At 56.0% G+C, this 27,720-nt stretch overlaps 1 protein-coding gene across 3 annotated transcripts; it reads right to left on the reverse strand.

The window, feature by feature from the left end:
- Nucleotides 1-1,783: 1,783 nt before the first annotated feature.
- On the reverse strand, nucleotides 1,784-16,924 carry LOC135975907 (uncharacterized). Of its 3 annotated transcripts, none has more exons than XR_010593024.1 (4): nucleotides 16,188-16,924; nucleotides 5,318-5,465; nucleotides 2,774-3,190; nucleotides 1,784-2,275 (listed from the first exon to the last, which is right to left on the reverse strand). XR_010593024.1 is itself a non-coding variant. In XM_065569154.1 (3 exons), exon 3 carries the CDS (start codon nucleotides 4,711-4,713, stop codon nucleotides 3,529-3,531), a length of 1,185 nt encoding a protein of 394 aa, XP_065425226.1. In that variant the 5' UTR covers nucleotides 4,714-5,465; nucleotides 16,188-16,244; nucleotides 16,520-16,924; the 3' UTR covers nucleotides 3,268-3,528. The 3 variants fall into 3 exon arrangements, 1 of the variants encoding a protein (XP_065425226.1); XR_010593023.1 differs by having other exon boundaries at nucleotides 2,774-3,226; nucleotides 4,888-5,465; XM_065569154.1 differs by lacking the exons at nucleotides 1,784-2,275; nucleotides 2,774-3,190 and having other exon boundaries at nucleotides 3,268-5,465; nucleotides 16,188-16,244; nucleotides 16,520-16,924.
- Between the last annotated feature and the right edge of the window lie 10,796 nt (nucleotides 16,925-27,720).

A 27,720-nucleotide genomic window follows, 5' to 3' on the forward strand; every position in this document is an offset into this window, starting at 1 on the left:
ACAGGGCCTTCTTATACTCCCAGCCTGGCCCTGATTGGCTGCCTCAAACCCGCTCCTGATTGGCTGCCTGTCATGGACTCCCAGATCGTGCCCACTCTTGGCCCCATGCGGTCCGTGGGGGGTGCCCCTGTCAGTGTGACAGCCCTTCTCGGGGGTCCACTCTCTCTCGGGGTCAGGCCCCTCCACCTCCTGGATCCGCACCTCTCTGAGCCTTAGCACGTCTGTCTCTGCCGTGGGCCCCCTCAGGGAGTCCCTTCGCTCTGGACCCCCCGGGGCCTCCACTCCCCCTGTTCTCTAGCCCGGAGTGACTCTCAGCCAGTGTAACATAGGAGGGTTTATTGAGAGTTGAACACAGCCCAGGAAACTCTCAGGGCCTCAGGCCTGGCCTCCCTCAGCCCAGCACATCCCAGTCTCCCCTGCATCCAGGTGGGCTCTGCCTGCTCCCCCTCTCCAGCCCCGAGATCCCCTGGGCATCTGATACCCCCGCCCCCAAGCCCCGCCGCTGTCCATTGTCTTCTCTCCAGGGAAACAGGGTCGTAAACCGGGGCCTCCGCTCCTGCTTCTGTCCTCTGGCTGGAACCGGCTGGTTAGGTCACTGGGTCCTGACTCTGCAGCCCATTGTCCTCCCACTGGCCAGAACCGGCTGGGTTCTCCTCAGCTGGGCCTCCGGGTCACCAGGTCACCAGTCGCTGGGGTATCCATCCTCCCGGCCATCGGCTGGGGCCCCACGTCCTCTCTCCGGTCCTCTGCAAAACACACTCCCTCTCCCCTCACCTCGTTAAACCAGTAACACCCAGGGAAACTGAGTCCCACCCCCGCTGCATGCAAACCATTGAAACCCCACCGAAAACAAACCCCCCCCCACTATGTCACACTGCCCCAGGGCCGCCCTTCCCCGGGGGTGTTTTTAACCCCTTGCACACCGGAGCGGGGTGACCGCCCCGCTATAGGGGGGCAGGGCAAAAGGGGCACGTTGCCCCAAAACAAGCAGTTTTGCAACCCGGCCCGCTCTGGGCCTGCTGGGTGAGCCAGAGGCCTGCGAGAGAGCCGGGCCCAGCGGGACAAGAGCCTCTGCCAGGGGCCGTGAGCTGCTCAGCCGTGCATCTCCTGCGACAGCTCGCTGGGGGCCCCTCTGACTGGCTCCCCAGGGTCGGTGTGAGGCCCTCGCCGTGGGGCGCAGCTCACCGATTGGCTGGGGGCGGTCACCTGTCAGTGGGTCAATGCAGATTTCCCCGCGCACCCAGAGAGACAGAAATATTTCCAACAGGAGCCATCAACACGTGTAGCTCCGAAAAACGCTGCCCGACAATCTGTCGGTGTCCCACTCCAGCGGCTGGTGGGTTCCCGACGGACCAGGCAGGAACGAACAATGAAAACACGGGCGGTCTGGCAATATGCAGCCGTTTGCTTTGTGTATTTCGCCAGGGGAGGGTGACAGGGTGGGTGTGAACAGTCACAAACCTTTAAGTCAACCTTGACTGACATTAAGCAGCGAGACAAGTCCTACCCCCCACACACGCATTTCCCACACCCGTGAACATTTCAATCAACTAAAACATTCTTAAATATGCGACAGAATAATCAATTCTCCACCAAAATTCGACATGTCCAGATATAAATAAAGCCACAAACATTACAGGTCACTGAGAGAGACAAGTCCCTGGTGATTTGAGACAGGCTTGCAATGTAGCTGAGAAACATGGAGCGGGCGAGAGAACCCAGGAGTCCTGGTTCCCAGCCCCCGCTGCTCTAACCCACCAGCCCCCACTCCCCTCCCGGAGCCGGGGAGAGAACCCAGGAGTCCTGGCTCCCAGCCCCCACTGCTCTAACCCACCAGCCCCCACTCCCCTCCCAGAGCCGGGGAGAGCAGAGGGTCTGTGAGGAACCAGCCTTGTTTTTCAGGTGCCACAGTCAAGCCCTGAGTCCTGGCTGCCTGGAAGCTGTTCCCCCGCTGCTCCCACGTGCCACCAACTCCCCGGGCCAGCTCCGGCTGCTAGGTTTATTCACCACCACAGGCACCGCCCGCGTCACCGCCTCCTCCGCAGTCACCGCCACTGCCCGCGTCACCGCCTTCTCCGCAGTCACCGCCACCGCCCGCGTCACCGCCTTCTCCGCAGTCACCGCCACCGCCCGCGTCACCCCCGAAGTTGCAGTCCCCGCCGCCGTCAGCGCTGGCCTCCAGCCAATAGGCAATGCCGCTGCCCCCTCCGTAGTCAACACTCGTCTCACTGCTACAGTCACGGCAACAGCCGCAGCACGTGCCCATCCTCCAGCGCTGTATCGGGGCAGGGAAGAGGGGCCGTGAGATCCCCCCGTGGCTCTCTGGGGGTGTGTGTCTGCACCGTGTCCCTCCGAGAGCTCACCACCCGCCTGCCGGAGCCAGGGTACGACCGGACGTCGAGGGCCGCGCAGAACAGCGAGGGGGGGAGGGCATTGTGCCTGTCCCCGCTCTGTTCCCCCCCCAGGCAGGTCGAGACCCCCCCTGGTCCATCTGTGCCTACACCCGGAGGGTGGCCAAATTCACTGCATTCCTGCAGGAGGCCCACATGCCCTGGAGGCTGGCAGGGCGGGGCTCTGGCAGGCACCGAGGAAAGAGGGGTGAGACAGAGATGAACGCTTGGGGTGGGGGGGGAGAGAAAGAAAGGGGACCCCCCATACCCGTCTGAGCCAGCTGGTGCCAGTCTGAGCACGGCCCGTCCCCGCCCCCCAGGGGCTCAGCTCTGCCTGGGACATCACAAACCAGGGGCTGCGACGGGGGCAGGGATCCACTCACCGCAGGGACGGCGCCTCCTCCTCGCCGGCTCACAACCTCCTGCTCTGCCCGCGGCCCCGCTCTCGCTCCGGGTCTGAGCCCTCCGTCTCGGTCGCTATTGTAGCTTCCCCTTCCGGGGGGTGTGAGTGTAGAAATTCTCTTCTCCCAGACAGGTTCGGGCAGGGATCCTCCTCACGGTCTCGCTGGCACCACGCCCATAGCGGCTGCTGGGGGAACCTGGGTCCGCCCGCCCGCCTGCTGCTGTGGGTTCCGGCTCAGCGACCCTCCGGTCTGGATCCCTAGCTCCTGGCCTTCCCAGGCTCCTCCGCCCGGCTGTCTCTGCCAGGCGAGCTTTCCCCAGGTGCATTGGCCCATCCGGTAGCGCAACCAGATAGCAAGTGTGAAAAATTGGGATGGGGGTGGGGGGGTAATAGGAGCCTATATAAGAAAAAGACCCAAAAATCAGGACTGTCCCTATAAAATTGGCAAAAAGAAGAACAGGAGGACTTGTGGCACCTTAGAGACTAACAAATTTATTAGAGCATAAGCTTTCGTGGACTACAGCCCACTTCTTCGGATGCATATAGAGTGGAACATATATTGAGGAGATATATATACACACATACAGAGAGCATGAACAGGTGGGAGTTGTCTTACCAACTCTGAGAGGCCAATTAATTAAGAGAAAAAAAACTTTAGAAGTGATAATCAAGCTAGCCCAGTACAGACAGACAGTTAGATAACAAGTGTGAGCATACTTACAAGGGGAGACAGATTCAATGTCTGTAATGGCTCAGCCATTCCCAGTCCTTATTCAAACCGGAGTTGATTGTGTCTAGTTTGCATATCAATTCTAGCTCAGCAGTTTCTCGTTGGAGTCTGTTTTTGAAGTTTTTCTGTTGTAATATAGCCACCCGCAGGTCTGTCACTGAATGACCAGACAGGTTAAAGTGTTCTCCCACTGGTTTTTGAGTATTTTGATTCCTGATGTCAGATTTGTGTCCATTAATTCTTTTGCGTAGAGACTGTCCGGTTTGGCCAATGTACATGGCAGAGGGGCATTGCTGGCACATGATGGCATATATCACATTGGTAGATGTGCAGGTGAACGAGCCCCTGATGGTATGGCTGATGTGATTAGGTCCTATGATGATGTCACTGGAATAGATATGTGGACAGAGTTGACATCGGGGTTTGTTACAAGGATAGGTTCCTGGGTTAGTGGTTTTGTTCAGTGATGTGTGGTTGCTGGTGAGTATTTGCTTTAGGTTGGGGGGTTGTCTGTAAGCGAGGACAGGTCTGTCTCCCAAGATCTGTGAGAGTAAAGGATCATCTTTCAGGATAGGTTGTAGATCTCTGATGATGCACTGGAGAGGTTTTAGTTGGGGGCTGAAGGTGACAGCTAGTGGTGTTCTGTTATTTTCTTTGTTGGGCCTGTCTTGTAGGAGGTGACTTCTGGGTACTCGTCTGGCTCTGTCAATCTGTTTTTTCACTTCAGCAGGTGGGTATTGTAGTTTTAAGAATGCTTGATAGAGATCTTGTAGGTGCTTGTCTCTATCCGAGGGATTGGAGCAAATGCGGTTATATCTTAGAGCTTGGCTGTAGACAATGGATCGTGTGGTGTGTCCTGGATGGAAGCTGGAGGCATGTAGGTAAGTGTAGCGGTCAGTGGGTTTCCGGTATAGGGTGGTATTTATGTGACCATCGCTTATTAGCACAGTAGTGTCCAGGAAATGGACCGCTTGTGTGGATTGATCTAGGCTGAGGTTGATGGTGGGATGGAAATTATTGAAATCATGGTGAAATTCATCAAGGGCTTCTTTTCCATGGGTCCAGATGATGAAGATGTCATCAATGTAGCGCAAGTAGAGTAGGGGCGTTAGGGGACGAGAGCTAAGGAAGCGTTGTTCTAAGTCAGCCATAAAAATGTTGGCATATTGTGGGGCCATGCGGGTACCCATAGCAGTGCCGCTGACTTGAAGGTATATATTGTCCCCAAATGTGAAATAGTTGTGGGTGAGGACAAAATCACAAAGTTCAGCCACCAGGTTAGCTGTGACATTATCAGGGATACTGTTCCTGATAGCTTGTAGTCCATCTTTGTGTGGAATATTGGTGTAGAGGGCTTCTGAAACCTATAAAATTGGGACATCTGGTCACCCTACCATCCGGCCTCCTTTCCCCCTGGCCAGGCGAGGGCGGGGTGGACACCCCGTGACAGGGACCTTTGGCCTGAGATCCCGGCATCCCAGCGCTGTGCAAGGAAGGTGGAAGAAACAGGGTCCAATACCTGCCGGATGACCCAGAAGCCAAAACCACTGCTCCCCGAAAGCAACCCAGCCCCGGGCTCCCACCCAGACGGCCAGGTCGAATACGATGTGGATCACCTAAAATCTTGTTCATCAGATATAAAGTTCTACCAGTTCCAAAGGACCGGACACATCCGCCCACCAAGTCAATGGGTATTTCAGATCTCCCCCAAATACATCCTTCTGGCCAATTCTTAAACTATGATTTATTAAAACAGCAAAGAGAGGGACTAGTGTGGTTAAAAGATCATTATACCTACAGAGATGAGTAAAGTTCTTAGCTCAGCTTCATGGCAGCGCTGGTGAGTCGCCGAGTTGGAAAAAGTTCCTTCCAGGGTCAGTTCATCGGCTTACAGCACGAACGGGCAGGCCATATACGGAGCTTGGGAATTAGCAGGGTGATCCTGACGGGGTTGGAGACCTCAGTCTTATGAATCAAGCATCCCCGGACCAAGCATAAGCCGATCTGAGACACCAGCTTCGGGGCCCCACAGTTCTCTTATAGCTCCCTGGCAGGCTATGCATAGCCTTGGGCTCCGGCCCCGGGCCCCGGCAAACCTAACGCCAGCCCTGGCCACCTGATTCAAACAGTGTTCTCCAGAGGGCTCTCACTCTGGCATCTAGCTGAGACGGTCATGAGGGGGTTGTGCCTCAGTTTCCCCTTTTCGCATACCAGCCCCAGCTTGTCATGGTTTTTCTGCTGTGGATGGTTCCAGGGCTGTTTCCGGGCCATGACATCGTAACATGGCCCGGCTTTCTAACCCCCCAAGTGCGTTCTCATTCAACGGGCAGCATCAGCAGAGGGGCTGTGTCACAGCTTGTTCCCACACACAGGTCCCGGCCCGGGGAAGGGTTTTCCCCCTAAGCCCGGTGCACCGTGCGCTGTTACAGCGTTTGACACGAACACGGCGTCCGTTGCAAGGCCTCTGGCTCACCAACAGCTCTGGGCAAATCCGCCCGTCCCGGGGGGGATTTGCATCAACCCTGTCTGTGTTTTCCAGCCCTCAGGCCTCCCGCCCCGCCAAGGCTGGACTTTGAATGAAAGAGATAGCGCCCCTTTTCACCAGCGGAGCTGCGCTAACTTCTACATGTACATGGAAAATCAGTCCAGTTCTGCCCCGCCACGTTAACCAGCGAACAGGGGCAAAGCGTCCCAGCTGAGCAGCGCCCTGTCCCAGCGTGGCTGCATTGCCCCTCGCCTGCAGGATCTCTCACCCCACCTCCGGGGGTGTCCCTAAAACAGCTGGATTCCTCCCCCCGTCCACGGGCTCCCGTACAACCTCCCCCTGCTTTCTGCAGCTCCCCAGCAACACGGGCTCTTAGCAATCACCCAGACCTGGAAGGCAGCGGATCAACTTTCCCCTCTCAGTCATCTCTTCTCCAGACTAAACAAACCCACGTTTTTCAATCTCCCCATGTGACGAACTGGGACTGTTCTTGCTGTGGTCTGGGAATGCTGACAGGGGAGTTGTGACGAACTGGGACTGTTCTTGCTGGGGTGTGTGAATGCTGACAGGGGAGTGTGACTAGGATGGTCTGCATCGGGGGATGGGAGCCGGCCCAAGGGAACATACCTGAGCTTGTAACATGAGAACCCAGGAGGGGGTTGGAGGTCAGATGACTCCGGGGCCCGGGAAACTGAACAAAGGCTGTGGGAGGGGTCGCTGAAGGCAGAGTGCTGGAAGCAGGCTGGAAGGAGGCTGGAGAGATGGCTGGGAGGCAGAGATGGCTCTGACCCCCCAAAGGGGGGGGGCTGGGATGCCCTGGGACCCCAAGCTGGACCTAACTGAGGGGGGCCCTGTTGTCTGTGCCTGCAAGACCTGTCTTGGACTGTGTTCCTGTCATCCAAATAAACCTTCTGCTTTACTGGCTGGCTGAGAGTCATGGTGAATCGCAGGAAGCCGGGGGTGCAGGGCCCTGAGTTCCCCAATACTCCGTGACAACTGGTGGCAGCGGTGGGATCTACTGCACCCCGTGGACGGCGCTTCCTGCAGTAAGTGACTGGGGAGCAGTAAAACGAAGGGGGATTGACGGGGACCAGGCGTACTGAAGAGTGAGAGAGAGACGGTTATTACCCCTGGGAGTGTGTGACCAGCGAGAAGGACTTTTGCAGTAACAGGGTCCCCCGGGGGGATCGCAGCGAGTGGTCCCAGGGGCGGAGGAGTCTGCAGCTCGACCCTGGCAGAGAGGTGGTGACCTCGAGAAGGGCTGGCACACTAGGGGTCCCCCTGGGAACTGTGGGGAGCTGTGAGCACACAGGCCGGTGAGTGGCCAGCAGGAAGATGTATGCCAAGCGGCGTAAGAGCGACCTGGTGGAGCTGTGCAAGCAGAGGCAGCTGCGCATTGGGAGGCTCACCAAAGAACAGCTCATCGCCCAGCTGGAGGCGGAAGATCGCGCGAATGAACTGATCCCTGTGTCTCAGGGAAGCAGCCTGGCAAATGCAGCGCAGGCACCAGTGTCTGTCCCAGCTGGGAGTGGTCAGCCGGCTGCTGAGGGCTTCCCGAGACCCCTCCTTCCTATGCCTAGGGGAAGGGTGGGGAGGAGCCCAGCAAATACCGAAGGCGCCGTGACCCCCCCGGCCAGCAGAGGATCCTCCCGGCGACGTTCGGCATCCGGGGAGCGGAATTGGCTGGAATGGGAGAAAGAGCTAAAACTGAGGGAGCTGGAGGATCGTGAACAACAGAGACAGCATGAACGGGAGGAGAATGAGAGACAGCATCAGCGTGAACGGGAGGAGAAAGAGAGACAGCATCAGCGTGAAGAGAGACAGAGACAGCATGAACGGGAGGAGAATGAGAGACAGCATCAGCGTGAACGGGAGGAGAAAGAGAGACAGAGACAGGAGAATGAGAGACAGCGTCAGCATGAAGTGGAACTGGCGAGATTGAAGGGCAGCGAACCCCCGGCTGCGGTGAGTGAGGGGGGACCCAGGACTGCACGGGGCTTTGATAAGTGCATCATGGCCCCATACAAGGAGGGGGAGGACATGGATGACTTCCTGGAGGCCTTTGAGACGGCCTGCGAGCTGCACCGGGTGGATCCCGCGGACAGACTCCGGGTCCTTACCCCCTTACTGGACCCCAAATCCGTGGCATTGTACCGCCAACTGGGAGAGGCAGAGAAAGGGGACTACGAACTATTCAAAAAGGCCCTGCTACGTGAGTTTGGGCTGACTCCTGAGATGTACCGGGGAAGGTTCCGGAGTCAAGATAAAACCCCTGAGATCTCATATCTGCAACTAGCCGTCCGCATGGAAAGATACGCCAGCAAGTGGGCTGGTGGGGCCCAGACGAAGGAGGACCTGATTAAACTGCTGGTACTGGAGCAACTGTATGAGCGGTGCCCATCCGACCTGAGGCTGTGGTTGGTGGACAGAAAGCCAGAGAACCCGCGACACGCCGGGCAGCTGGCTGATGAGTTTGTAAAGAGCCGGTCAGGGGGTGGCAGGGAGGAGCCCCAAAGGAACAGGCCCGCCGCGATGCAGAGAGAGAGTCACCCTGGGACCTCCCAAAGAGGGAATATGGGGAATCCCCTCCCACGGGGAATGCCCAGCGTCAGGGACAACCGACCGGCTCGAGGGGACCCACAGGACATGAGCTGCTATTACTGCAGCCGAAGAGGCCACGTTCGGGCCCAGTGCCCCAAGCTCAAGGACAGACTGAGCAGACCGAACCCGCACCGGGTTAACTTGGTAGAGGCCCAGACGGACGAGGGGCAGGCTTCTCACGCAAGAGGGGCTGGCAGCTTATCAACTGCTCAAGAGAGAGAAGGGCCCCAGGCCAGCTCCTCTAGGGGGCTGGATGCCCCAGACTCAGGGTTTTTGGTTTATACGGTGGGCGCGGGGCTGTCCCTCCGGAGAGAGTACCTTGTTCCCCTGGAGGTGGATGGGAGGAAGGTCAATGGATACTGGGATACGGGCGCAGAGGTGACGCTGGCCCGGCCCGAGGTGGTGGCCCCAGATCAGGTGGTGCCCAACTCCTACCTGACCCTGACGGGGGTGGGCGGAACACCAGTCAAAGTGCCCGTGGCAAGGGTACACCTGAAGTGGGGGGCCAAGGAGGGCCCCAAGGATGTGGGGGTACACCCGTATCTGCCCACTGAGGTATTGATGGGGGGGGACCTGGAGAACTGGCCAAGCAACCCCCAAAAGGCACTGGTTGTGACCCGCAGTCAGAGCCGGCGAGGGGCCCTGCGCCCTGGCCTTGGGGGGGGTGCCTTGCCTGAGGCGCAGGACCCTAACCTGGTGGGGAGGGAACGCCCAGGGACGCGGCTCAGGGAGGCTGCAGCTTCGGACCCAGCGGGCGAGAAAGAGCAGGTGGCCATCCCTGTCCCAGCTGCTGAGTTCCAGGCCGAGTTACAGAGAGACCCCTCCTTGCGGAAGATAAGGGACCTGGCCGACCTCAATGCGGTACAGACCATGGAACGAGGTGGCCGGAAAAGGTTCCTGTGGGAGAAGGGGTTCCTGTACCGAGAATGGGCTCCCCCAGGGAAAATGGAGTCAGGGGGGATCAGGAGGCAGCTGGTGGTACCCCAGAAGTATCGCCGCCAGCTGCTGTGCCAGGCCCATGACATTCCCCTCTCAGGGCACCAGGGAACCTGGCGTACCCAGCAGAGGCTGCTACGGAGCTTTTACTGGCCTGGGGTCTTTGTTACTGTCCGACAGTACTGCGGATCCTGTGACCCCTGTCAGAGGGGGAGGAAGGCCTGGGACAAGGGGAAAAGAGCTTTAGGACCCTTGCCCAGCATAAAGGATCCTTTCCAGAGGGTGGCCAAGGTTAAAAGGGCGGCTCTAAACCAAGAGAGCCCAAAGCACAGACCTCCAGACTGGAGCGCTGGGAGAAGACCACAGCCCAGTTGGAACCCCAGAGGTATGGGGGTGGGGAAAGGGCACAGGCCGCATAAACCTTCCCACATGCGAACTGCGAGTGCCATCAAGCACCCCCGACCTAAGGGGGGGCGTGGAACGGAAGGGGCCTGGTGTAATTCTCACCAAGGAACTGGAGGGATGCGGGGGCATCCATGGGAACGGGGGTAGGTTCGAACTTCCCCGGGTCACTGGCTAAAGTGACCCTGCTCAGTTCGGTCTCGAAGGGGGGAGAGATGTGACGAACTGGGACTGTTCTTGCTGGGGTGTGTGAATGCTGACAGGGGAGTGTGACTAGGATGGTCTGCATCGGGGGATGGGAGCCGGCCCAAGGGAACATACCTGAGCTTGTAACATGAGAACCCAGGAGGGGGTTGGAGGTCAGATGACTCCGGGGCCCGGGAAACTGAACAAAGGCTGTGGGAGGGGTCGCTGAAGGCAGAGTGCTGGAAGCAGGCTGGAAGGAGGCTGGAGAGATGGCTGGGAGGCAGAGATGGCTCTGACCCCCCAAAGGGGGGGGCTGGGATGCCCTGGGACCCCAAGCTGGACCTAACTGAGGGGGGCCCTGTTGTCTGTGCCTGCAAGACCTGTCTTGGACTGTGTTCCTGTCATCCAAATAAACCTTCTGCTTTACTGGCTGGCTGAGAGTCATGGTGAATCGCAGGAAGCCGGGGGTGCAGGGCCCTGAGTTCCCCAATACTCCGTGACAGGAGTGTGGCTAGGATAGTCTGCACTGGGGATGGGAGACGGACCGAGGGAGAATACCTGAGCGTGTAACATGAGAACCCAGGAAGGGGTTAGAGGCCAGGTGACACCTTTGCCCAGGAAACTGAACAAAGGCTGTGGGAGGGGTCGCTAGGGAGAGTTTCAGAGCTGGCTGGTGGAAGGGCTGGGAGGCAGACGGGGCTCTGACCCCCAAGGGGGCTGTGGTGCCCTGGGACCCCAAGATAGACCTAACGGAGGGGGGGTCCTGTTGTCTGTGCCTGTAAGACCTGTCTTGGACTGTGTTCCTGTCGTCTAAATAAACCTTCTGCTTTACTGGCTGGATGAGAGTCATGGTGAATCGCAGGAAGCCAGGGATGTGGGGCCTTGTGTCCCCCCACACTCCGAGACAGAGGGTTAAAGCAGGGGGTCTGGGCACCAGGACTCCTGGGTTCTCTCCCCAGCTCCCCCCACACTCCGTGACAACTGGTGGCAGCCGTGGGATGTACTGCACCCCGTGGACGGCACTTCCTGCAGTAAGTGACTGGGGAGCAGTAAAACGAAGGGGGATTGACGGGGACCAGGTGGGCTGAAGCGTCAGAGAGAGATGGTTCAGGGGGTGATTGACCCCTGAGAGTGTGTGACCAGAGAGAAGGACTGTTGCAGTAACAGGGTCCCCTGGGGGATCGCAGCGAGCGGTCCCGGGGCGGAGGAGTCTGCAGCTCGACCCTGGCAGAGAGGTGGTGACCTGAAGAAGGGCTGGCACACTAGGGGTCCCCCTGGGAATGGTGGAAAGTGGAGAGCACAGGCCGGCGAGTGGCCAGCAGGAGGATGGATGCTAAACGCCTTAAGAGCGACCTGGTGGAGCTGTGCCGGCAGAGGGGGCTGCGCATGGGGAGGTCCACCAAAGAACAGCTCATTGCCCAGCTGGAGCAGAGGGATCGCTTGGATGAACCGAGCCCCGTCCCTGAGGGAAGCCGCCCGGCGGATGCAGCGTGGGCCCCGGGGCCTGACATGGCTGGGAGGGGTCAGACTGCTGCCGAGGACATCCCGAGACCCGGCCTACCTATGCCTAGGGGAGGGGTTGGGGGAAGCCCAGCGAATACCGAGGGCACCCTGACCCCGGCGGCCAGCAGGGGATCGTCCCGGCAGAGCTCCCCGTCCCGGGAGCGGATGCGACTGGAATATGACAGGGAGCTGAGACTGAAAGAGCTCGAGTTAAGGCAGCAAGAACTGAAGCAGGAGCGGGAAGAGAAGGAGAAACAGCGTCAGCAGGAGCTGGAACTGGCCAGGCCGAGGAGCAGTGGGGCCCTGGCTGCGGTGAGCGAGGGGGGACCCAAGACTGCAAAGAGCTTTGATCAATGCTTCCTGGCCCAGCGTAAGGAGGGGGAGGACATGGATACCTTCCCGACGGCCTTTGAGAATACCTGCGAGCTGCTCCAGGTTGACCCTGCAGACAGGCTCCAGTTTCTCATCCCCTCACTGGACCCCACAGCCAGGGAGGTGTACAGCCGACTGAAAGGGGCGGAGACAGGGGACTACGAACTGTTCAGAAAGGCCCTGCTCCGCGAGTTTGGGCTGAGCCCTGAGATGTACCGGAAAAGGTTCCGGAGTCATCGTAAAACCTGTGAGGTCACATACCTACAACTAGCCAACCGGGCGCAGGGGTATGCCCACAAGTGGACAGCTGGGGCCCAAACTAAAGAGGACCAGCTTGACCTAGTCATACTGGAGCACGTGTATGAGCAGTGCCCATCCGACCTGAGGCGATGGTTGATGGACCAAAAGCCAGAGAACCAGCAGCACGCAGGCCAGCTAGCCGACGAGTTTGTGAATAGTCGGGCAGGGGATAACTGGGAGGAGTCCCAAAGGAACAGTCCCACCACAACGCAGAGCGAGAGTCACCATGGGACCTCCCAGCGAGGAAATATGGAGAACCCCCACCAAAGGGGAACATCCAGCGTCAGGTCCATCCGACCTGCTCGAGGGGACCCACGGGACATGGGCTGCTATCACTGTGGCCAGAAAGGCCACATACGGGCCCAGTGCCCCAGGCTCAGGGACAGACTGAGCAGACCGAACCCACAGAGGGTTGACTGGGTAGAGACCCAGCCGGGCGAGAGGCAGCATTCCCAGGGAAGGGGGTCTGGCAGAGTACCACCTGCTAAGGAGGGAGGAGAGCTCCAGGCCAGCTCCTCTGGGGGGCTGGATGCTCCAGACTCAGGGTTTTTGGTTTATACGGTGGGCGCGGGGATGTCCCTCCGGAGAGAGTACCTTGTTCCCCTGGAGGTGGATGGGAGGAAGGTCAATGGATACTGGGATACAGGCGCAGAGGTGACGCTGGCCCGGCCCGAGGTGGTGGCCCCAGATCAGGTGGTGCCCAACACCTACCTGACCCTGACGGGGGTGGGCGGGACCCCAGTCAAAGTGCCCATGGCAAGGGTACACCTGAAGTGGGGGGCCAAGGAGGGCCCCAAGGATGTGGGGGTACACCCGCATTTGCCCACTGAGGTGTTGATGGGGGGGGACCTGGAGGACTGGCCAAGCAACCCCCAGGGTGCCCTGGTCGTGACCCGTAGTCAGAGCCGGCGAGGGGCACGGCACCCTGGCCTTGGGGAGGGTGCCTTGCCCGAGGCGCAGGACCCTAACCCGGTGGGGAGGGAACGCCCAGGGACACGGCTCAGGGAGGCTGCAGCTTCAGACCCAGCGGGCGAGAAAGAGCAGGTGGCCATCCCTGTCCCAGCTGCTGAGTTCCAGGCCGAGTTACAGAGAGATCCCTCCTTGCGGAAGATAAGGGACCTGGCCGACCTCAATGCGGTACAGACCATGGGGAGAGGGGGCCAGAAAAGGTTCCTGTGGGAGAAGGGGTTCCTGTACCGAGAATGGGCTCCCCCAGGGAAAATGGAGTCAGGGGGGATCAGGCGGCAGATGGTGGTACCCCAGAAGTATCGCCGCCAGCTGCTGTGCCGGGCCCATGACGTTCCCCTCTCAGGGCACCAGGGAACCTGGCGTACCCAGCAGAGGCTGCTATGGAGCTTTTACTGGCCTGGGGTCTTTGTTACTGTCCGACAGTACTGCGGATCCTGTGACCCCTGTCAGAGGGGGAGGAAGGCCTGGGACAAGGGGAAAACAGCTTTAGGACCCTTGCCCAGCATAGAGGATCCTTTCCGGAGGGTGTCCAAGGTTAAAAGGGCGGCTCTAAACCAAGAGAGCCCAAAGCACAGACCTCCAGACTGGAGCGCTGGGAGAAGACCCCAGCCCAGCTGGAACCCCAGGGGTATGGGGGTGGGAAAAGGGCACAGGCCGCATAAACCTTCCCACATGCGAACTGCGAGTGCCATCAAGCACCCCTGACCTAAGGGGGGGGCGTGAAACTGTAGGGGCCTGGTGTAATTCTCACCAAGGAATGGGAGGGATGCGGGGGCATCCATGGGAACGGGGGTAGGTTCGAACTTCCCCGGGTCACTGGCTAAAGTGACCCCGCTCAGTTCGGTCTCGAAAGGGGGAGAGATGTGACGAACTGGGACTGTTCTTACTGTGGTCTGTGAATGCTGACGGGAGTGTGGCTAGGATGGTCTGCGTTGGGGGATGGGAGACTGACCGAGGGAGAATACCTGAGCATGTAACCTGAGAACCCAGGAAGGGGTTAGAGGCCAGGTGACACCTTTGCCCCGGAAACTGAACAAAAGCTAGAGAGTTGAGAGCTGGCTGGGAGGCAGACGGGGCTCTGACCTCCCAAAGGGGCTGGGGTGCCCTTGGACCCCAAGATGGACCTAACTGGGTGGGATCCTGTTGTCTGTGCCTGCAAGACCTGTTTTGGACTGTGTTCCTGTCGTCTAAATAAATCTTCTGCTTTACTGGCTGGCTGAGAGTCATGGTGTCACGGAGTATTGGGGAACTCAGGGCCCTGCACCCCCGGCCTCCTGCGATTCACCATGACTCTCAGCCAGCCAGTAAAGCAGAAGGTTTATTTGGATGACAGGAATACAGTCCAAGACAGGTCTTGCAGGCACAGACAACAGGGCCCCCTCAGTTAGGTCCAGCTTGAGGTCCCAGGGCATCCCAGCCCACCCCCCTTTGGGGGGTCAGAGCCATCTCTGCCTCCCAGCCATCTCTCCAGCCCGCTTCCAGCACTCTGCCTTCAGCGACCCCTCCCACAGCCTTTGTTCAGTTTCCCGGGCCAAGGTGTCACCTGGCCTCTAACCCCTTCCTGGGTTCTCATGTTACACGCTCAGGTATTCGCCTTCGGGCAGACTCAGACTCCCACCCCCAATGCAGACTATCCAGCCACACTCCCCTGTCAGCATTCACACACCACAGTAAGAACAGGCCCAGTTCGTCACACATGGTGAATCGCAGGAAGCCGGGGGTGCAGGGTCCTGAGTCCCCCACACTCCGTGACACCCCGCGTAGGGCATATTTTTCTAGACTTTTCATCATTTTTGTTGCTCTTCTCTGGACTTTCTCCAATTTGTCCACATCTTTCCCATCTGGAGATATCCCATCTCCTAGAACTGGAAGGGACCTTGAAAGGTCATTGAGTCCAGCCCCCTGCCTTCACTAGCAGGACCAAGTACTGATTTTGCCCCAGATCCCCAAGCGGCCCCCTCAAGGATTGAACTCACAACCCTGGGTTTAGCAGGCCAATGCTCAAACCACTGAGCTATCCCTCTTTCCTGAATGTGGGGCCCAGAACTGGACACAATACTCCACTTGAGGCCTAATCAGTGCAGAGTAGAGGGGAAGAATGACTTCTCGAGTCTTGCTTACAACACTCCTGCTGATACAGCCCAGAAGGATGTTCCCTTTTTTTGCAACAGCGTTACACTGTTGACTCATATTTAGCTTGTGGTCCACTGTGACCCCAGATCCCTTTTTGCAGCACTCCTTCCTAGGCAGTCATTTCTCATTTTGTGCGTGTGCATCACTGGGCTTCCCCAGCCACCGCAAGTCCCCAGCCCCATGCCGGCTGCCCTAGCTCCAGCCCCACCCAGCAGGCTTCCTGGAAAAGCCCTGTTCCCTACAGCATCTGCACCCCCTACGCCCTGTCCGGGAGAGTTTGGGGCCGAGTGATGAGGAATCTCCCTGCCAAACCCAATCACCTTCCCCAGGACCTCCCGAGCCTCCCGACTGCTGAGAGTCTCACGGCTGCTGCCTTGGCAATCCGGCTGGAACGAGGCCATGCTCCCGGAGCAGATCATCCAACGTTGCCTGGAGTTTGGTGCTGATGGGCAGAGCCAGGAGGACCCGGTGATCCACCACCATGCTGCCCGGGCTGAGGAGACAAGCACCCCCCACATTCCTCCCTGGCACCCCTGCCTGCTCCCTCCCCTCCAGCAGAGCATGACTGACTCCCATACGGGGCGTCCATCCCTGCTGCACCCGATACACATCCAAGGTCAGCTGCATCCAGCAGCGCCCTGCACGCCAGCTGGGAGATTTTGGACCCAGGGGTGTCAGGAACTGAAACTCACACACCTGGACCCCTCTCCCTGCCTGTGCTGCGGCTTGGCCGCCCCTCCAGCCTGCGTCCCACGAGGGGGCATTTCTGGTACTCACCCCAGAGCCAGAATCTCTGTCTCGAATCCCCGGCACCGGGCTGTAAATCATATTCTTCTGAAAGGGAGAAGGGTGCACATTCAAGAGTGCCGGAGCATCAGCGACCCTTCCATCGCCCCCTCAACTGAGATAGGGCCCTGGGGAGTGGAGGGTTGGAGGAATGCAGGGAATTCCCCCAGGCGGGCAGCTGGATCGCCCCCTCATCTATTCATAAAGGCTTTCTCTAATCCTAGTTCTTAACACTTCCACTAATATCCAGCAGAATACCCCCTCCTGCCCCAATCCATCACAGCTAATTCTCATCCCCTCGGGCCCCTCCGAAGCCCACTCACCGCCAAACACATCTCTTGCTAATGCTTCAGCCAGGGTTTGCCCCTGTCCCGGTGGCCTCTCTGGGTCTTGCCTGCTGCGTGAAATTGCAGACAAACTCTTTATAGTCCTCAGAGGAGGGAGCTGCCAGGTTGGCAGTGAAATTGTGGTTGGTGACCTGCACCGTCACCCTTGCTGTCACGTTCACCTCTGATTCGGGGACCAAAGAAACCCGCTGAGACTCGGCAGTGAGCAGTGTATGTGTGTGTGTAAATAAAATTGGTCTCAGAAACTCTGACATGGGATTAAGTCGACCAGGCAAAGTGATGCCACAGAAAACCCCAAACCCCCAAAAGCCAAGGAAGGAAAAGATCACCAAATCAGAAAAACCAGAGCTGGGGAGAGAACCCAGGAGTCCTGGCTCCTAGCCCCCCTGCTCTAACCCACCAGCCCCCACTCCCCTCCCAGAGCCGGGGGGAGAACCCAGGAGTCCTGGCTCCCAGCCCCCCAATGCTCTAACCCACCAGCCCCCACTCCCCTCCCAGAGCCAGGGAGAGAACCCAGGAGTCCTGGCTCCCAGGCCCCCCTGCTCTAACCACCAGCCCCCACTCCCCTCCCAGAGCCAGGGAGAGAACCCAGGTGTCCTGGCTCCCAGCCCCCTCCCGTTCTAATCCACCAGCCCCCACTCCCCTTCCAGAGCCGGGGAGAGAACCCAGGAGTCCTGGCTCCCACCCCCCTCTGCTCTAACCACCAGCCCCCACTGCCCTCCCAGAGCCAGGGAGAGAACCCAGGAGTCCTGGTTCCCACCCCCTTCTGCTCTAACCACCAGCCCCCACTGCTCTCCCAGAGCCAGGGAGAGAACAATAGAGAGACATCAAAAAACCCAATTTATATTTGGCCAATATGTTGTGTTCATTGAGTCTAAGGGCAGAGGGGAGCCTTGTGACTGTTGAGAAATTACAGAGTCAGTTGCTGACCCCACTTCGGCTCGGTGTGAAACACACTCAAGAGACCAAATAACTGACTCCAGGCCGGTTTATCAGTACGAGCCAATCACACGGTGCAGGACAACCGTTCTCTGCAGTATCAGTCTCCGGGAAGCCGGCCCGTGCGGCATCAAAGGTGCGTCCCCCCATGACACATTTCAGCCGGAGGTATTTATATATCACAAGTGACCCGTTGCTAATCCCCTACCCAGCCGCTTGGCCCAGTTCCCTCACTGGTTCAGTTCCTTCCTTAGCTGGGTTTTGGATCCCGGCGCTCCAGGGGCCGGGCGATGGAGGGGCTTCCCTGGCCGTCACGAAGACGCTGGATGAATCTAGCTTGATTTCAAACCATTAACGACCGACTCGGGCCAGATGCTTCCGTGAACGCCGGGCATGATGGGTCACGTAGCAATAAAACCCACAGGCCAATTTAGCATACGTACCTGCCATTAGATCTCTGTTGTGTCCTCAGTGCATCCCGGTACATGCCTGACACGTCCCATACATCACTCGACATAATCGCCTAGTCCGACCCCCTAAAACACAGAGACCTCCCCCCGCCCTCAAGTAGTCCCTGTGGGAACCCGAGCAGGTCTGTCAGAACAGCCCGTCTCGTTATAAGAGTTACCAGGGATGGAGAAATAGTTCCACTGGCTAATTACATACGTAGTGACAAATTGATGCCTCATTTCAGCTTCAACTCCCAGCCCTTGGGTGGCGTAATTACTTTGTCTGCTACGTCAGAGAGCGTGTATCAGACGTGTGCTCTGGGAATCTCTCAGTCCGAGGCAGGGTTTCAAATCCTTCTCTGGCCCCTCTCTGATTTAACCATCGCCCTGCTGGAACTGCAGGGGCCAGAATGGGGCACGGGATTCCTCCGGGCCAAAGAACAGAAATTCATTGCCGTGGGCTGGAGCTGTTCAAATCTCATCCCGCTTCATCCCACCTAGTGCCGCTGGAGGTGGCACCTGGCTCCCTGTCTCTGGCCCGGGCTATTGGAAGATCTCTTGGCTCAGGGGGACCAAAGCCCGGGGTCCCTGAACACAGCAGCAGCCACCATGGTGAAGCTCACGGCAAACAGCTGATTTGTCGGGGTTCCTTCCCCACTCTGAACTCTCGGTACAGATGTGGGGACCCACATGAAAGACCCCCTAAGCTTATATTCCACCAGCTTAGGTTAAAAACTTCCCCAAGGCACAAATTCCTTGCCTTGGAATGGTATCGCTGCCACCACCAAGTGAGTTAGACAAAGATTCAGGAAAGGACCACTTGGAGTTCCTGTTTCCCCAAAATATCCCCCCAAAGCCCTTCACCCCCTTTCCTGGGGAGGCTTGAGGATTTCCCTCTAGGCAAAACTTTAAAGTTACAAAAAACAACCAAAAAAACAAACCAGGAATAAACCTCCCTCTTAGCACAGGGAAAATTCACAAACTAAAACAAAAGATAATCTAAGGCATTTCCTTGCTATTATTTACTATTTCTGTAATATTAGATGTATCATTTCAGTAGGCCTCTCTCTTTGTCTCAGAGAGAACAACAGACAGAGCACAAAGCAAAAACCGTCCCCCACAGATTTGAAAGTATCTTCTCCCCTTATTGGTCCTTTTGGTCAGGTGCCAACCAGTTTATTTGAGCTTCTTAACCCTTTCCAGGTAAGGGAGGGATTTTATGCTACCCTTAGCTGAATGTTCATGACACCCCCAAAGGGAGGGGTGGGCAGGAGGGTCCATCCCCTCGTCCGTTTGTCCCCTGCCTGTTGGCACAAAGATGTTCCCGGCTCACAGCTGGGGCTGGCTGCTTCCCTTGCCCTGCAGTTGTTGCCTCTTCTGGATGAGGCATCGGGGGAGCTCGTACCCGCAGTAACCCACTTTCAGGCACCGGAAGCAGAAGGAGCACGGGCACTCGGCACACCACACCGTGGGGCAGCCCTTCTGGGTGTGGGTCACCAGAGCCCCACAGCTGGGGCAGGCCCGCAGCGCCGGGCACTCATGCACCGTTGAGTTGCGGTCATTGATTTTGGGTGCCCCGTCCAGGGCGGTCTGCAGCAGGCACCTGAGGTCGGTGTCGGGGGAGGAGGCCATCCAGGCGGTCGGGGGGGGGGTGGCAGGCAGGGCCCCTAGGACACCTGGGTCCAGAACAGGTGCTGGGGGAACGGGGAAGACGGAGCATTAGCCATTGGCAACACCTCTGAGGTTCCCAACCCAGCCCTCTTTCTTCGTAGGTCCCCAGTAGGGCATCCCCCAGGCCTGGAGATGAATTGAGCTCCGTGATCAGAGGCCCCAGATAACACCCAGTCCCAGGCAGGACATGCCCCGCTCTGAGGACTCGCCAAGTGACTGAGCTGCCCAGCGCACCTGCCCATCCCTGTCCCGCTCCGGTTCCTCTTGCCACAGCATCCCCCGGTACATGCCACGTCCCCACAGTGCCCTGCAGAGCCAAACACCGCCTGTGCCCGTCACTGCTGGGGTGGAGCCAAAGAACCAGCTCTCGGGGGAAAGAGAAACGGGGCCCAGGAGAGGCCATGAGGCCTGCAGAAGCTGCTGGAGTCACCCAAGAGCCAATGAATGAACCCAGGTGTCTCAGCACCTCCTCCCCACCCCCGTCCTGACCCCATTAAACTCCCCTCCTCCCCCAAAGCTGGGGAGAGAACCCAGGAGTCCTGGCTCCCAGCCCCCCCTGCTCTAACCCACCAGCCCCCACTCCCCTCCCAGAGCCGGGGAGAGAACCCAGGAGTCCTGGCTCCCAGCCCCCCCTGCTCTAACCCACCAGCCCCCACTCCCCTCCCAGAGCCGTGGAGAGAACCCAGGAGTCCTGGCTCCCAGCCCCCCCTGCTCTAACCCACCAGCCCCCACTCCCCTCCCAGAGCCGGGGAGAGAACCCAGGAGTCCTGGCTCCCACTTCCCAAGGGGACGCAGCAGTACCTGTTTAGCTGTGGGAAGCTGCCCCCCAGACGAGTCTCTGGCTGCTGGAGGCTCCATCAGGGGAATTTCCCAGCGACTCGGCTCCGTGTTTCATTTTCGCTTGCCAAGGGTGCAGCAGGGGAGGCGCCCCAGGGCCAGGCACCGAGCGGCCCAGGTGGGAGGGCTGAGCCACTGGGCGGATCAGCGTGTGGCCCCGCCTGAGCATATGGCAGGGGAGGAGTCAGATGCGACTGTACAGCGTTCACACTGGTTTGGAGTGTGGTCCCGATGGTTATACTAGTGTAAGCGGGGAAATGGTCCCGCTAGTGTGGGGAACTTTCCTGGCTTCTGCACTACCCCGGTGAAGTGGGCTAGCGAAAGGATCCGAGTCCTCGCTCCCACTTCCTTTACCCAGAGGCCTCCCTGCCCTTGAGGACTCCCCTTCCACTCTCCTGTCTGGCAGAGTCCTCGTAAACCCCGACAAGGCTGGGCCCAGGATTCCTGGGGGGCTTGACCCCCAACCCTGCTGTGGTCACCCAGGACAGGGGCTAGGGTGTCCCCACTCCGGGGTACTCTCTCTGCACTGGGCACCTCCCTGACCCACTGATCATTTCATACAATTTAAAGCAAATACAAGTTGTTTAATTAACAATTAATTTTAAAAAAGAATAAGGAAAAATGGGAAAGGTTAAAGGAAAACACATCACCCCGCTCTGTGGCAGGGAACATCACAACCAGTAAAAAGAAGAACAGGAGTACTTGTGGCACTTTAGAGACTAACAAATGTATTAGAGCATAAGCTTTCGTGGACTACAGCCCACTTCTTCGGATGCATATAGAGTGGAACATATATTGAGGAGATATATATACACACATACAGAGAGCATAAACAGGTGGGAGTTGTCTTACCAACTCTGAGAGGCCAATTAATTAAGAGAAAAAAAAAAACTTTTGAAGTGATAATCAAGATAGCCCAGTACAGACAGACAGTTAGATAACAAGTGTGAGAATACTTACAAGGGGAGATAGAGTCAATGTTTTTAATGGCTCAGCCATTCCCAGACCTTATTCAATCCTTTGTTGATTGTGTCTAGTTTGCATATCAATTCTAGCTCAGCAGTCTCTCTTTGGAGTCTGTTTTTGAAGTTTTTCTGTTGTAATATAGCCACCCGCAGGTCTGTCACTGAATGACCAGACAGGTTAAAGTGTTCTCCCACTGGTTTTTGAGTATTTTGATTCCTGATGTCAGATTTGTGTCCATTAATTCTTTTGCGTAGAGACTGTCCGGTTTGGCCAATGTACATGGCAGAGGGGCATTGCTGGCACATGATGGCATATATCACATTGGTAGATGTGCAGGTGAACAAGCCCCTGATGGTGTGGCTGATGTGATTAGGTCCTATGATGATGTCACTTGAATAGATATGTGGACAGAGTTGGCATCGGGCTTTGTTACAAGGATAGATTCCTGGGTTAGCGGTTTTGTTCAGTGATGTGTGGTTGCTGGTGAGTATTTGCTTCAGGTTGGGGGGTTGTCTGTAAGCGAGGACAGGTCTGTCTCCCAAGATCTGTGAGAGTAAAGGATCATCTTTCAGGATAGGTTGTAGATCTCTCATGATGCGCTGGAGAGGTTTTAGTTGGGGGCTGAAGGTGACAGCTAGTGGTGTTCTGTTATTTTCTTTGTTGGGCCTGTCTTGTAGGAGGTGACTTCTGGGTACTCGTCTGGCTCTGTCAATCTGTTTTTTCACTTCAGCAGGTGGGTATTGTAGTTTTAAGAATGCTTGATAGAGATCTTGTAGGTGCTTGTCTCTATCCGAGGGATTGGAGCAAATGCGGTTATATTTTAGAGCTTGGCTGTAGACAATGGATCGTGTGGTGTGTCCTGGATGGAAGCTGGAGGCATGTAGGTAAGTGTAGCGGTCAGTAGGTTTCCGGTATAGGGTGGTATTGATGTGACCATCGCTTATTAGCACAGTAGTGTCCAGGAAATGGACCGCTTGTGTGGATTGATCTAGGCTGAGGTTGATGGTGGGATGGAAATTATTGAAATCATGGTGAAATTCCTCAAGGGCTTCTTTTCCATGGGTCCAGATGATGAAGATGTCATCAATGTAGCGCAAGTAGAGTAGGGGCGTTAGGGGACGAGAGCTAAGGAAGCGTTGTTCTAAGTCAGCCATAAAAATGTTGGCATATTGTGGGGCCATGCGGGTACCCATAGCAGTGCCGCTGACTTGAAGGTATATATTGTCCCCAAATGTGAAATAGTTGTGGGTGAGGACAAAATCACAAAGTTCAGCCACCAGGTTAGCTGTGACATTATCAGGGATACTGTTCCTGATAGCTTGTAGTCCATCTTTGTGTGGAATATTGGTGTAGAGGGCTTCTACGTCCATAGTGGCCAGGATGGTGTTTTCTGGAAGATCACCGATGGATTGTAGTTTCCTCAGGAAGTCAGTGGTGTCTCGAAGATAGCTGGGAGTGCTGGTAGCGTAGGGTCTGAGGACAGAGTCTACATAACCAGACAAGCCTGATGTTAGGGTGCCAATGCCTGAGATGATGGGGCGTCCAGGATATCCAGGTTTATGGATCTTGGGTAGCAAATAGAGTACCCCTGGTCGGGGTTCTAGGCATGTGTCTGTATGGATTTGTTCCTGTGCTTTGTCAGGGAGTTTTTTTAGCAGATGGTGTAGTTTCTTTAGGTAATCCTCAGTGGGATCAGAGGATAATGGCCTGTAGAATGTGGTGTTAGAGAGCTGTCTAGCAGCCTCCTGGTCATATTCCAATTTATTCATGATGACGACAGCACCTCTTTTGTCAGCCTTTTTGATTATGATGTCAGGGTTGTTTCTGAGGCTGTAGATGGCGTTGTGTTCAGCATGGCTGAGGTTATGTGGCAAGTGATCTCTATCAAGCATTCTTAAAACTACAATACCCACCTGCTGAAGTGAAAAAACAGATTGACAGAGCCAGACGAGTACCCAGAAGTCACCTCCTACAAGACAGGCCCAACAAAAAAAATAACAGAACACCACTAGCTGTCACCTTCAGCCCCCAACTAAAACCTCTCCAGCGCATCATCAGAGATCTACAACCTATCCTGAAAGATGATCCTTTACTCTCACAGATCTTGGGAGACAGACCTGTCCTCGCTTACAGACAACCCCCCAACCTAAAGCAAATACTCACCAGCAACCACACATCACTGAACAAAACCACTAACCCAGGAACCTATCCTTGTAACAAAGCCCGATGCCAACTCTGTCCACATATCTATTCAAGTGACATCATCATAGGACCTAATCACATCAGCCATACCATCAGGGGCTCGTTCACCTGCACATCTACCAATGTGATATATGCCATCATGTGCCAGCAATGCCCCTCTGCCATGTACATTGGCCAAACCGGACAGTCTCTATGCAAAAGAATTAATGGACACAAATCTGACATCAGGAATCAAAATACTCAAAAACCAGTGGGAGAACACTTTAACCTGTCTGGTCATTCAGTGACAGACCTGCGGGTGGCTATATTACAACAGAAAAACTTCAAAAACAGACTCCAACCAGAGACTGCTGAGCTAGAATTGATATGCAAACTAGACACAATCAACTCCGGTTTGAATAAGGACTGGTAATGGCTGAGCCATTACAAACATTGAATCTATCTCCCCTTGTAAGTATTCTCACACTTCTTATCAAACTGTCTGTACTGGGCTAGCTTGATTATCACTTCAAAAGTTTTTTTTTTTCTCTTAATTAATTGGCCTCTCAGAGTTGGTAAGACAACTCCCACCTGTTTATGCTCTCTGTATGTGTGTATATATATCTCCTCAATATATGTTCCATTCTATATGCATCCGAAGAAGTGGGCTGTAGTCCACGAAAGCTTATGCTCTAATAAATTTGTTAGTCTCTAAGGTGCCACAAGTACTCCTGTTCTTCTTTTTGCGGATACAGACTAACACGGCTGTTACTCTGAAACCTATCACAACCAGTGTCTCTGGAACGACAGGGCAGGTCACAGTCTGTCCCTTGTAGGTCCCAGGCTCCTTCTCAGGCCCTGGCTGTGCTGCAGAGACGCTGCGGGTCGGACACTTGCTCTGGCGGTGGCCACACGCTCTCAGGCTCTAGGTGGCAGGACCCGTCTTCCCAGCGTCGCCCCCGCCCGGTCGGGGTTATGATCCCCCTGCAAGTCTGGCCTGCAAGGCCTCTTGGCTGAGGCGTCTCCCTGCGCTGGGCCCACTGCCCAGGGTCCCCCTCCTCTCCCGAGCTGCTCACCGCACTCGGACTGCACACGGCTCTGGACTGCCCCAGCTCCGGACGGCTCCAGCCCCGGCTCCAGCTCCACTCGGCCTCAGCACGGCTGCTGCATCTCTGGCCCCTCTGGCTCCGGTTGCTACAGCTCTGTTCCCAGGGCAGCTCTGCTCTCTCTGGGCTGTGCTCTGGCTCTGGGGCTGCAGCTCTGCTCTCAGCAGCTCAGCTCGGGCCCCTGCTCTCTCCTTAGCTCGGCCCCACTCTGTCTGACCCAGGCCAGTCCAGCTCACACGGAGGATGGGACCCCCTCTGGCCTCCTGACTCCCTGATTAGCTGCCCGCCCTGTCAATCAGGCTGATCTGGAGCATTGGCCTCTCCCCATTGTTCCTGGGGACTGTCAGTCTCAGGCTCCTGATTTGCCATCGACCCCTCCCCTTTTAGTGCTGGGAGCAGCCACCAAAACACCCCCCCTGAGTGTTAGTAAGGGGGCAACAGTCCCCTTACATTCCCCCTTGCTAAAATACTGCCACATCCACAATATTCACACCGGTACATCCGGGCCCCATGGTAACAACATAACCCATGTCATTGTATATCAACAACCCATTAGCAATTATCAAAAGAACATTTAACATTCCACATCTACTTCTTAATACCATACATAACAATATTCATTAAAACACTACATAGAACCAATAACATAATTATCTTTAAGTCTAACAGGAAGTATGCCCTTATTAGCCCTCTGGGACCTTCTTAAGACTGGTGGTTCATTACCCATATTTTCTATTTTCCTATCCTCGGGTAATACTAGGTCAGTTTGAAGGATCTGGCCATTCTTGTTAGGGTTTGGGTTTGCCCCACTCTGTATTTGGTTTGTGGGACTAGAGCCATTTCCCAATTGGTTTCAGCCTCCTCAGGGTGTACTGATCTACGCCTCCTATGGTCCCTGTCTGGACTAAGAGTGCAATGTTTCAACTGGTCCCTATGTACTACTATCCCAGGACCTCCTCGTTCAGGCTGGTTAGCGTACACTGGCAGTTCGGGATTGTTGTGGGTGACCACAGTGGGGGGATTTGGCTTCCATTTGTCCTGTATTTTATTACATCTCCGGAGATGTAATAAAATACAGGACAGAAGTGGTACATAGTCACCAGATCTGATCAGAGCCCCACTGGACTTGCTATCATAAGTCCTTTTCCTACTTTGGGCTGTGTCTTTAGTTGTACGGAGAGCAACTTTCCAGGCTGTCTTCAGCCTGTCATGGTGACCTTTAACCTGGTCATCATGATCGGTCATCTCATTCTTAGAAAAGACTTCTTGATGCTTCTCTGGCAACGCCCTTATGTTAGCCACATGTGCAGGAATCAGCCCTTTGCCAGTTCCAGTTCAAGCGGAACGTCGTCTCCCATCACATCTTTCTTGAAGAAAGGTAACTCGTCCTCCCTTCTCCCTCGTCACCTGCAGCTCATTTCCTGGTACACAGCTGTGTTCGTCAAGGATCTTCCCTCTCCAAGGAGGAATAATGGTCTTCCGTTCTCTGCCCACTTTAACATTTCCCATATGCCTTGTGGGGCCCAGGGAAAGACTCTGCCTCTCCTCTCGAGCCAGTACTTTACTCAGCACAGCATTCTTCATAGACTGCTCATGACAGTTCATCCTCCCGGTCCCTTTTCCTGGTAAGAGTAGCTCCTTCAGCTCACTAATGATGTTCATCCCTAGAATCCCTGGGACTCCTTCTCCTATATGGCTCTTTTTTGAGGCTGTGTCTTTCAGGATGAAGATGCATTTTCCTGGCAGTGTCTGGCCCATATACTCTATGTCTGCTTCAAGGCACCCCACCACTGGGATTGCCAGTCCATTAACAGCTGTTAGACGTACAAACCGTGTGCTGTGCATGGTCAGGTCCTTGTCCTTCAGATATTTTTGAAAATGCGACTCAGTAATGGTGGTGACTTCTGAGCCAGTATCTAACAAACATCTGGTCTTCACCCCTGCTATACATACTTCAGCAGTTAGACAGTCTCCAAATGCTCGCTTACAGAAGTCGCTAGATATGCTGGCACTGCCCATGTTCCTCTCAACACTGTATGCAGAGGGATTTTCCACGAAGGACAGGCCTAGGAATCCTTCTGCCACTGCTTGGCCTTCTACTGTAGAGGGACCACTTGCTCCTGGTGCCCCATTGGTTTCGAGTGCCTGGGACTTTGTTCTCCTTCTCAGTGGACATTCTCGGCTAGTATGCCCTGGCCTTTCACAAGTGTAACAAATGTATCTTCCCAGCTCGTCCTTCAGTGGGGCTCTTCGGGATCCCAGTGCCCTTGGATACTTTGGCATACTAATGGGATTCTTTTCTTTCATCAACTCGGTCATCACTTTCAGCATCTCCCCCTGTTGGACCGCCAGTTTTTGGACAGCTTCACTTAAGCTTTCCAACGTTAGCTCTGTTTGGGGCAGGACCTTTTCCCCAGCAGCTGCATTCACTAGGCCCCCACTTCGTGTATGGGGATTAGGCTTGGCCGCCTCTGCCACAGGAACTTCCTCTTCTTCTGACCACATAATGGCAGCCTGCATGAGTTCATGGAACTTCTTACTGGGCTCTTCTTTAAACCTCCTTTTCATTTCACGTCGGAGGGAGTCATCACGGAGCCCCAGCACCAACTGCTCTTTCAGAACCGTATCTGGGTCTGGAACTCGCTGAGGGTCTCGCTGCTCCACTTTGCTCATTCTCTCCTGGAGGTCATATGCGTATGCCCGGACAGTTTCACCAAGCTCCTGCTTTCTTTCAAAAAACTCCTTTAGTCGGGTTCCAATAGGTACCTTGTCTCCATACACTTTTAGGAGGAGTTCAAATACCTTTTCCACATCTTTCTTGTCTGCCACTGCCATGAACTTTACTGTGGCCTTGGCCTGGCCCTTGAGGTGCTCCTCTATGAAGTGTACATGATCTTCTTCAGGTACTCTTAGCACACGCAGAGCCGCCTTCACAGACTTGACCCACTCCTCTACTGTAATGTCTCCTGATCTAGTCAGGAAGCCACCAAACTCCGTGACCTTCCGCTCCCGTGGGACATAAATAGGA

Source organism: Chrysemys picta, chromosome 16, assembly GCF_011386835.1.
Source record: "Chrysemys picta bellii isolate R12L10 chromosome 16, ASM1138683v2, whole genome shotgun sequence".
NCBI classification, from domain to species: domain Eukaryota; kingdom Metazoa; phylum Chordata; order Testudines; family Emydidae; genus Chrysemys; species Chrysemys picta.

What these genes read in the sequence shown, in the direction of transcription:
- LOC135975907 (XM_065569154.1), bottom strand. Translation starts at nt 4,713, where the DNA reads ATGGGTACCCGCATGGCCCCACAATATGCCAACATTTTTATGGCTGAC.